The sequence below is a fragment of the Agelaius phoeniceus genome, chromosome 3 (genome assembly GCF_051311805.1).
Source record: "Agelaius phoeniceus isolate bAgePho1 chromosome 3, bAgePho1.hap1, whole genome shotgun sequence".
Lineage (NCBI taxonomy): Eukaryota > Metazoa > Chordata > Aves > Passeriformes > Icteridae > Agelaius > Agelaius phoeniceus.
In genome coordinates this window covers 77273900-77285171 of record NC_135267.1, presented here as the reverse complement: position 1 = coordinate 77285171, position 11272 = coordinate 77273900, and the positions used below count along the sequence as shown (strand labels likewise).

Below are 11272 nucleotides of genomic sequence, written 5' to 3'. Positions count from 1 at the left end.
GCTGAAGAAGGAGCACAGCACAGCATTGCTAACCTGAGCCCACAGGTGAGAAAAAGTTTCTCCAGCTGGGTCACATGAAGTTCATTTTCAAGTGTGAGGACATAGATATTGAAATGCCCCATCTGCTTTAAAGTGATTTAAAAATTGCACTCAGTGAAAGGTTTTGGTTCCTTTAATTTGAAAGTACAGGAGGGGAAAGGAAATCCCACACCAGAAAAAGCCAGCTAGGTAAGATCCATCTGATATCAGCATTAAGCGAGGCTGAGCTCTTCCACTTCACAGTCCAGAGGCCTTAGCTGCAGGCAGCTCAGTTCAGAGCTGTAATAAGTAGCCTCAACTATTTTTGTCCACATGGACATGGAATCACTTCTGCAGTACAAGGTCTGCAAGAACCTGAGACACCACTGAGCCCTGTGCTAGGCAGCAGCTGTGGGCTGCCCTCCACACGAGCCTCTGTGGGGGAAAGAGATCCACAGTGGGCTGCCTGCCCAGAGCCATGCCCAGGGACAGGCTCCAGCCCTAGGCCTAGCACCTCTCTCCTGCTTTATGGGTCCCCTTCACTGCATAGGCTGCCCAGGGAAATAAATGGTGGAGTCAGCATCCCTGGAGGTGTTGAAAAGACACGTGAGACTTAGAGACATGGTAGAGTGATGGACTTTGCTGTGCTGGGTTAAGGGTTGGACTCTGATCTTAAAGGTCATTTCCAAAGTAAATGATTCTACAGCAGATTGATTGTTGGAACCCAGGGCACAGGGAATATTTCCCTACCTGTCCTGGGAAGTCCTGATTCCCAGGAAAACAGTGCTTTTAACCTCCATCCGTGGAGAAAGCTTCCAAGACTTTGGGATGAATTAGAATCTACAATTGTGTGAAATAGATAGTAGTGTAGTTTGTCACATGATGAAAAATTTAGAGTTTTGGGTGTTTAGTATGGAGGTAGATAGAAGACAAAATGGAGGATTCTGGAGGTGTCACATGGTCTCCTTCTTCATCTACTCCATTTTCTGCTGTGTTGGTGGCACAGGGTGATTGGCTGGGGAAAGCTGCAATGAAGATGTTGCGTGGTGGGCAAATAGTTAGGTATTGGTAGATAAGTAGAAATAAAGTACGTTTTAAGGCTTAATGGGATGAAACAGCTTTAAAAGACCTTGAAACTGTACATCTTGGGACCTTTTTGTTGTCTTCTTCTTGTGAGCTAAGCCTGGTGTAGATGGCACACAGAACTTGTAATAAGAGAAAAATAAACAGCAACCTGAAGACCAAAGAAGTCCCATTCATCTCTCACTCCTGGCACAGAACTATTAGGGGTCTCTCATGCTGGGGACCCCAAGGGCTTTCCCAAAATTGATCATCCTCTTCCTGTGACATGCCTGCTTTGAGGGCACAGCTCTGGGGCAAGGGATAAAGCCGGCTCCCCCCCAGGTCAGCTCTCAGAAGTGGCATGTGCGTGCTCAGCTGCACACAGAGCCAGGGCAGTGCTGATCAGCTGGTAACAGACTCATGAAGTAGCTGAAAGGACCAGGCAGCAGCTTGGCATTAATGACTGGGGGCAGGGACTCAGAAACACTCTTGAAAATCTGGTTCTCAAGGTCTAACACAGCAGGTGCCAGCCTCGCATCCAGCCCCAGCTAGAAACTGGTCACTGTGGGAAAAGAGCTTTCACCCAGCACCAAATGCAGCAACCACCTCTGAATAGCAGTCAAGGATTTACCAAAACAAGGGAGAAACACACGGGGGTGGAGAAAGCAGGGGATGGGAACTGTTTGAACTTTCGCCCACAGACAGAAGGTGACGTGCAACAGGAATCATTTGTGAAACCACTCAGTGGAAGGTTGGCACACTGTAGGTTCAATATGGCTGATGTGCTTTTGTTTCACCCTTCCCACCACCCCCACAAACTGAAAATCAAGCATCGAGTTTTTCTTAAGAATCTTTACTTTTTTTTCCTTAACTTAAATTATACTTCCAAAATACAAGTATAAAACCTCACAATGAAAGATGCTGCTAAATTCTAAAAAACAGTCTAAATAATAATGCACTTACATCATTTACACAATTTACCTTCACAATAAAATAGGAGCACTTAGATCACTATTTACATATTGACAGAGGATGTGGCTGTGCAGCCATCCACTTTTGGTGCTGTCTCCTGCTGGAGTACCTCTGGGAGTCTTGTCTCTGCAGGGAACAAGCCCTGCCAAAACTTTCCTAGGTGCAGGAACCCGCCCAAAGGGTACCAAACAGACCAAAATGGTGGCAAATACTTGCTTTTCATCTTAAAGCTGCCACTGTAGCACATAAGCACACATCAATGAGTTAAGGAATTCCCTGATACACAATTTGCTTTGCTATATTAGGCACTTCATTATACAAGTTATTTATTATGGCTTATGCAAAAGAACTCACTTTTCTCAGGATATGTATTTGCCAGATTCAGTGGGAGACAGAGACACGTCTAAGGGCACACTTTCAGCCAATGTTTTGGGTTAAGCCTGCATCATGAATTTGGATCACATTACTTCATATCAGCAATGAAGCAAGTATTTTATCAAGACCTGTTCCTTCTAGCAAGTCAAGCAGTCAGTGTGTTTTAAATTTTATTACATCTGCACTTTTGTGCAAAAACCTTGGCAACTGCAGATCTCCCTCTTCCAGTAAGTTAACTACTTACATCCATGCTGTTCCATGTGCCATGGGGTGACATATCCCACATATGATTGTCTTAGAAGAGTACACTGTAGGTTGAGGGATTATTTACATATCTTAACATGTAGAAGATAAAGTTGTAACTTACCAAATAATAAATACAGATCAGAGTACAAAACTGAAATAAAATAAATTAGAATGATTCCCCAAGGTGTTGAATTCCTTAAGGCCCGAGCCAAAGATTAAAAAAAAAACAAAACACATCAAGTGATATATTTCCAATGGTTCAAAAAGGTTTTGAATAGGACTTCTAATTAGACACTATTTGAAAATGAGATGTTTAGCTAAGCTGGTGGGTATTTGAAACCTGTATGATCGAACAGCAAAACTTACCTCCAAAAGTCTTTTGGGTAAAACTTTTTAGACCAAACATTAATACTGTTTTTATTGGGAAGAACATAGCTCTCCAAGATTGTCTCAACATAAATTCAGCAGCAAGGAAATAAGCATACAGTTAAGAACACAACGTATTTGTGAAGCAAATACGTGTTAGTGCACATGATTTTCCAAAAACTTCACTCTGCAGCTACATTTGTGCATATTTCAGAATGCTTCTAACTAGATGGTTAATAAAAATCTTCTCATGACTATAGCTAAGTTTGCCATTTAAAAAAAACTAACTGAAAAACAGTTAGGAGTAATTTACTTAAGAACGATGCCAAATTTCAGGTCCAAATATATCAGAACACCAAGAAATTTGGAATCCATGTAAAAATCTTAAAACTTAGGTCTATCAAACTTTAAAAAAGAAAAAAAATATTAAAAGCAGTGAATCTGCTCTCAGAATTGCACACTCACCAGGTTTGTAAACTCTACATGAAGTCAGTGATGCACAGTTCACTATAAGAGGTATAATGTGGATGCTCTATGCAGAGCAGTACAGATGCTTTTTGGTTGCAGTTTCCTTCACATCTCTTTCTCCTCCTTGAGGATTGAGCAGCTAACATAATTCGGTAGCTAGAAGTGTTTCAGAGGAAGAGGCCTGTGTTTACATGGAAGGGGAGGTGACAGGTGTCCATGTGGGGGCCAGCCTGGCATGTGCAGAGGTGTCATACTGGCTGTCGGGCAGGTCGGTGGGTGCTGTGCCATCGTACAGGGGCGAGGCAGAGGAGGCTGCTGGCACCGCGTGGGGCAGGGCCGAGTAGGGTCCTGGGGAGCCCCGCAGGAACTGGGAGCTCAGCCCGTTGGACATCCCGCTGGGCTGGGACACCGGCGTGATGCTGCTGTTGCTCACCGACCACAGGTTGGGGTACTGGCTGGAAGAAGGAAAGGCACAGGCAAAACCAGTTATTAGTGACTCCAGTGCCTGCTGGCAGCTCCTCAGCTCACGACACAGCCCCCAGGCCAGGTCCTTTTGCTGCAAACAGTGACACTCCCTAGGCAGTTCCCAGCCACTGCGAGGCAGGAAGGACCCCCAGGCACAATTTGTGTTCATGGCACCCCCACAAATAAACTGAACTTCCCTATTTTCCAACAGATAGGGGGTTAGACAAAAGGGGTGGCAGAAATGCCTTCCTTGATGTTTCGCAGTTCCATTTCTACTGGTTTTACCTCCTGAACAACTCAGTGCAGAAATTGAAACTCCAGGAACTTTGCAACTTCCTAAATATGCATCCTGGGGATCAGACAGAGAAAGAAGGGCTAGAAGGACCTTTTTACTCAATTAATCTATGTTTGAACTAAAACTACGTTCAGCAATACAGTTAACTCATACTGGGTAGTAGTACATATCCTGATTAACAGTTAAGAGTCCATGTGCGTGGTTCAAATGCAAAAATGCTTTCTACACACAGAATGGTAGGTCTGAATTGCTAAAAGAGCTGTCCAAATCCTGTCCCTCTGTAGTTCATAGAAATATTTTACAACTTTTTCTGCAGCTCTTTGAAAATTCAAGTTTAGCTCTAAGGGACTAAATGCAAGCTGAATTTTTGCTAAAGGATTCAAAAGTTTAATTAAGATAGTAAGTACAGAGAGGAGCAAAGATTCTTTTTTTATGATCACAAAATATCAAAGACTTTCACCACATGTACAATCCCATGCTATGCTGGTTAGTGTGTCAATGCTTAAGTAAAGAATTACTGCCCCAACTGTGCGCTCCTTCTCCACACTACAGCTCACTGCTCCCTCATTTGTAGCAGAATAAAGGTTTATGGAGATGGCTGGGAAAGCTGTGACCAGCCAAAATGGTAAAGAAAATAAATTTTTTTAACACCATTATACATAACAGAGATGAAACTTAAGAGAGCATCCTCAAATTCAATCTATGTTTAAGTAATTTACAACCCTTAATTTATCAAATATTGCTGTCACAGGTATCTACATTTCCAGAACCAAGACATTAAAAAAAAATATCTGTTTCTTCAATCTGTTTTCCTTGTGGATAGTCCTTCTCAGTGCCCCACGGAGTGCTAATGGTTCATACCAATGGCCAAAATGGCTTCCAGTATGCTGGTGACTCTTTACCTCCTTTTTCAGCCTTTTCCTCCGAAAAAGTACCAATATAGGGATATGAGGGCTGGACTCCTACCTGGAGCTGGTAGCTGTGCCAGTGCTGTGACCCATGGGCAGCATGGCTGTGTGTGTAGTAACTCCCAGAGAAGACCAGTTGTCATGGGACTGCAGCATGGACAGGCAGGCAGAGGAGTTGTCAGCATAGGCTGCTGGGAAAACACATGATCACTTACAAACACTAGAATCAGGCTAAATACCAATCTTGTATTCAAATACAATGAAGAGGTTTAAACCACCCTTCCCCACTACTACCTTGGAAAAAAAACCCAACCAAAATTACACACAGAAAAAAACAAAGCCAGTAACCATTTGTGTCAAGCTCACATCTTTATTGGCACTACCCCGATGTATTGTTTTGCTCCACTAATAACTGCAAAATCTTATTTCTATGAAGGGCCTATGGCCAAAAGGCTGTCTGCAAGCCAGCTGCTAATTCAGCAGATGCCATTTTACACAGTCAGTGGGAAAAGGAGGGCTCTTTATTTACACTGTCACCTGGAGACCTTCCATCTGCATCACCTACACAGGCAGTAACAGTCTAGCACAGCTGGATAACAAGGCTAGCACTGGATCACACATCCCAGTTTTGAGCCAAGCATGCCACCTTGAAATCTGCCTCAGGCATCATCAGGAGTGACTGGACTGTGGCCTAGACTACTTGGCTTGTGACCCAAACTGGCTGTGACCCACACAGCAGGGGCACTAGGAAGCTATAAAGGGAATGCCATACAGCCACCCATGGTCAGAAAGAAGCTGCTGTCATAGCTAGCTAAGGGAAGGAAGTTTTTGGCTGAGGAAAAGAAAGAACACCATTTTATCCTTTTTTTAGTCTTGCACAAAATTTCCAAGATGCAAGAAAAGTTCACAGAGAGCTAGTTGTCCACTTCAAAATGAACTACAAAGCTACATACAAGATTGGTCCGGCTGCATCTAGAAGCCCATGTATTACTTCATAATTCAAAATAATAAATATTTTTTAAAGGGAACCTTCAATATCTATACAGCCGGAAAACTAAAGTTTTTAGCCATTCTTCTTTGCCGGAAAAAGAGAAAAGGAAAAAGAGAAAAGGAAAAAGAGAAAAGGAAAAAGAGAAAAGGAAAAAGAGAAAAGGAAAAAGAGAAAAGGAAAAAGAGAAAAGGAAAAAGAAAGGAAAAGAAAAGAAAGAAAGAACCCCCACTGTTAAAAATCCCCTTATCACCCTGAAGTACCTGGTGCCTGATATATTAAGTCTTAAGATATTTGGCTACTTCTGAGCACACCTTTTTAAAAAGCTCTGCAGTTGACTCAGCTCCTTATTGTTTCTATCTGTGCAGCGGTGGGACGTTCACAGACAGACACTACCCACAGCCCCAGTTCAGATAAGCCGACAAAATCAGAGCCCCAGTTCCAAAGGCACTGGGAACACGTCCTGGGCTCAGGGCCCCCTTTCCCAGAGCTGCAGCCTTACCTGGGGAGCTGTTCCTGTGCGCGTAGGGGCTGCTGTAGGGCGCGGGCCGGTGGCTCCTGAGCGAGGAGTACCTGTCACAGCTGTGGGCAGGGGACAGCGACAGCCCGGCTCCAAACTGCGCGTGGGCGTTGGCCGGGGGGCACAGAGCCCCGCTGCCAGGAATGAGCCAGCTGCCTACTGAGGGGGAGCAAGAGCTCTGTGAGAGGGCTGGGCAGGGCAGCCAGGCACAGAGTCACAGCAATGACACAACTGAACAGCGAGGAAACGCACACTCGGGAAAGGAAGCCGAGTCTCAACGCAGCTGAAAAATATGGATCTTTACCACTTGGATAAATGCTCTTATGGAGGGAAATTAGATAGCAGCTGAGAAAAAGTCTTGTGTCAAGTTAACTTGTTTTTTAAATCACCACTTAACCACAACCTCAGTAAGGAAACACTGAAATTGTTAAACCCTCCCAAATGCAGGTAGTGTGTGCTCAGTAATTGTTAGCATAGTATTCAGTTTTAAATTGCTCTTTGGGGGTCTCGACCTATAGCTAAGCTCTGAAGTTTCTCAGACTGCTAAGAACTCCTCTTAAAAAGTATTTTCTCTGAAACAAAAGAATTCCTGCTGCTAATCAACTCTCCCATCCCTTTTAGGCTACATTTTGTTGTCAATTTGTTAAAACAGAAATCATTAAGACACAACTGCTTTTCAATCATCTGAAATAACTTCTTCAAGCAAATGCCCATAATTTTCTTAGCGTAATTAAAACATGAGTACTGTCTCAGTAAGTTTTATGAAATAAACTTTTGTCTCCATGTCCATGTGAACATTGCTGTCCTTGTATAAAAAGGCAGATGTCTTTTTGGACATAAAGGCAGGATTCTATTAAATTGTTTTGAATGCAATAAATCCTAACCACACACAGAGATTACAGTGTTTATACATGCACGAACCACAACCACAGAAATTAGTAACATTGCTCTCTATAAGCTAACAAGCCAGCTACCAAGCACTGGCCTCAAAGTTTAGCTTAACTTCACACAGAGTAGATGGAAGAAATCAAAGTCATGCTCATGATGCACAATGAAACATACACTGTGAATACCCAGACTGCTGATTGTCCCCCACTTCTTCCATCATGTCTTTGTGATCACTCCTATAAAAGAAACCATGCCATATTAGTTAAGAATTTGTCTTCAAAAATCTATCTTAGAAATCTAGATTTTAGAATTAAGTTAAGAGCTCTCACCTTTCTTTTGCATCAAGAAATGCCTTTGCAAACGGATTGTATTTAATTTTTAAAGCTGTGATCTAAAAACAACAACAAATAGCTTTATTCACATGTATCACCATTCATTATCATACTGATATTAGTATTTGAACTAGGACTATCCAGTGAAGTTGGTAAAATCACAGATTTTTGAAGAAATAAAAGCAGGCCCATAAAAGCAACTGATGGGCACGAATTAAACAGCTCCTTAAGGTCTGAAGTATTATCAAAGCACTAGGAGTTAGTCTCTCTGCCAAATTTTGAAACACTGAATAGCCTGAGCTCATTGATCATCTAAAGAAACATCTAAGAAAGGAAGTAAACTAAATAGCTATAAAAATCTTCACATTTCAAACCAGAGCAGATTGGACATCAAAGAAATCTCAGAAAACCTGATAATTACAACTTCATTCAACACACACATGCATTTGAGTAACAGAAAAAGGGCTGCTCCAAAAATGGTGCCCTGTGTAGCTCAAAATAACAATTTCATTGTGTAGCTCAAAATAACAATTGTTTTTTCTACCATAGTTGTTTGCCCCACAGAGTCTTTTAAAATTACTCCTCTATAAGGAATCTGAAGTACATAATGAGACAAACAATGCTCAAAACTTTGTTCTATAACTCATTCATAGGGCTTTTTCATGCATTAATTTAATCTCTTGTATTTAGCTTCAAAAAAAGCATAGGAAGAACTGAAAAACTCAAGAGGAGATCCATTATTTTGCTCTGTAACATGCACGCATTGCTACTGGAAACCTCCCGGCAGTGGCAGCCTGTCTTCCCCGCTGTGCTCACCTCCTCGTTCTGGTAGGCTGTGACAGCTATAAACTGGGTTTCTGGGAAGGAATGGCTGGTGATCATCCGCTGCGGGCCACCCACTCGCACAATGTGGATCCTTGGCTCATACTTGTGCAGGGAGTTCAACATGATCTGTAAACAAACAGAGCAGGTGAGCAGCGACAGAGTGGCGGCAGATGCTGCCAGGCACAAAGGGCACTCAGGTTTTAAAGCATCCATCTTTCCATCAAAGGTGGACAAAGCAATAAGCCTAAAACTGAAGCTGTGAGAGAAGGAAAGGCACACTGAGGACAGACAACTTTCTGCAAAAGTTATCCTCATCCCTGTTACTTGACAAAGCATTCGCAGAGTGACAAATGCATCAATGATAAGTCAGCCTTAGAAAGATTCATCTACTACACCACTGACATTAGCAAATATTCAGACCAGAAGGAGCTTTTCAAAAAAGACAAAGTGATAAAACGTCAAGGCACTCATCCTCGGTGGAAGGAGACGCTCTCCTGAATGAATGAATGAATGAATGAACGAATGAATGAATGAATGAATTGCGGGGGCAGGGAGAAGCGCGACCCATCCCAATATGTTTGGCAAGGATGAAAACGAGCAGTAAGGAGAGAGCGAGCCCCGCTGACCGGCAGGTCCCGGTGCCGGCGTTTACCTGCCCGCCGCCGTTGAGCTTGTTGGTGAGTTTGACTTTGCTGAAGGAGACGGGCGCCTTCATCCAGTGCGCGCCGAAGTTGGGCGAGTCGGGGTGGATGTAGACGCAGCTGGGCGCCTGCGGCTCCGGCTTCCCGCCGGGCACCCACTCCCCGTTCACGTACTTCCAGCGGTGCCCGTCGGCCGCCACGAAGTCCAGCAGGAAGGAGTACATGGCGTTGGGGTCCAGCCCCGACACGCTCACCTTCAGCACCGGGAACATCCTCCTGCGGGGCGACACGGAGGCGCGAGGGGGGGAGTCCCGCCGCCGGGACCCCCGCGCCCCCCGGAGCCGGGGCGGGGAGGCAGCGCGGGCGGCGGGGCCCGTCCCTACCTGCCGTTCTTGGTGACGATCATCTCGTTGGTGAGCTCCTTGAAGCGCAGCCACAGCTCGCTGTCCTCCAGCGCCACGCGCAGCTCCCGCTCCGTGGGGTCCCCCTTCTCGCTGCCCGCCTGCAGCTCGCTCTCCACGGCGCTCAGCAGGTGGTCCACGCGGTACTGCGGGGGCTTGCCCGCGCCCTCCGCGCCGGGGGAGCTCATCCCGGCCCCGCGCCCACCCGCCCGCGGGGCTGCTGGCTGGCACGGCCGCAGCGACACCGAGCCGGGCCCGGGGCGCCTCGCCGCGCCCTCAGCGGCCGGGCCGCTGTTATAGCCCGCCATAAACGCCCCCCCGGTGACATCAGCGCGCCGGCGGGGGGGCCGCGCTGATTGGCGGGCGGCGCCTTTGATGGGCGCGCGCGGCGCTGCCCATTGGCCGCCCGCGGCCATATCAGAACGGGGCCCGCGGGAGCCTGTGATGTTAATTGCGGCCCGCGGGATTAAACGCGGCTATTTTATGTAAATCTGCCCCCAAATGTTTGCACCTCTATCAAAGCCGCCGGGGCCGGGGCTCCGGCAGCCGCGGAGGAAATGGCCCATCTCGGCAACAGCCTCACAACCGGCCAGCGCGGCACCCTCCCGCCTCCCGGCGCTGCGAGACCCCCGGTCCGCTTCCAGGAGGGCAGGCTGGACGGGAGGCGCTCCCGCCGCGGATTCATATTTAAGGGAAAAAACGGGAAGTCTGACAGCAGCACCCCGCCCCGCACGCTGCTTCCCCCCACACCTGCCCCTGCCCCCTTGGCGGAACCTCTGCTGCAGGGAAGGGTGCAGCTGGCAGCGACAAACCTTGCGGGAAAAATCAGCCCGAGAGCTGGAACCGCGCTGTCCAGCGGCTGCACAAACCGGGCACTCCCCGCTTTTAGCGAGTCCGTGAGCCCGCCCACGGGAAGAGTGGCACAGTTTGCCTCTCAGCATCAGCACAGGCAGCGCCTTCGCAGCCGAGATGCTCGACGGCGATGGTTTCGAACCATCCCACCCAAGTAACTTTTTAAAAATCTGAAAATAGCCACCCGCCGTCCCACCTAAATAAAAGCATACTTCTGAAAAACAGGTCGATAGTTAAAGGCTTTGTTTCGTGTAGGAAGGAGAAGCAAGCGCCCGCGAATTCCTGCGGGCAAGAGGGGAGAAACTCATGGGTGAAACTTTGCAACGGGATGAATTTATTTTAAACTTATTTGACGCAAAAACAAGAGCCGGGACGAGGGAAAAGAGGGATGCTCTGAAGCACTCCCGCCGGCCGGTGTTGTAATAGTTTGCATTCTCCGGAGCTGCGACGGTCTGTGGTGTGAGGGAAGTTTATTACCTTTCCGTGAGAATCCCTGGATAGAGGGCGAGGGGGAGAGAGGTGACAATGAGCAGGAAATAGTTCAATGGGGTCTCTTTAAACAATAACAAGTTCTTTAAACGGGAGCAAAGGAGAGGGGAAAAGAAGAGGAGCGGTGTAAAAATCAGAGTTGTTTTTAAAACAGGCATCTC

General features: G+C 46.4%; 1 protein-coding gene across 4 annotated transcripts; it reads right to left on the bottom strand.

Moving 5' to 3' along the window:
* Nucleotides 1-1923: 1923 nt before the first annotated feature.
* Nucleotides 1924-10471, bottom strand: TBXT (T-box transcription factor T). Of its 4 annotated transcripts, none has more exons than XM_077175654.1 (8): nt 9753-10471; nt 9381-9645; nt 8720-8854; nt 7901-7962; nt 7746-7807; nt 6666-6842; nt 5234-5366; nt 1924-3962 (listed from the first exon to the last, which is right to left on the bottom strand). In XM_077175654.1, exons 1-8 carry the CDS (start codon nt 10184-10186, stop codon nt 3695-3697), a joined length of 1536 nt encoding a protein of 511 aa, XP_077031769.1. In that variant the 5' UTR covers nt 10187-10471; the 3' UTR covers nt 1924-3694. The 4 variants fall into 4 exon arrangements, with proteins under 4 accessions (XP_077031769.1, XP_054486103.2, XP_077031770.1 ...); XM_054630128.2 differs by having other exon boundaries at nt 5234-5363; XM_077175655.1 differs by having other exon boundaries at nt 6666-6839.
* Between the last annotated feature and the right edge of the window lie 801 nt (nt 10472-11272).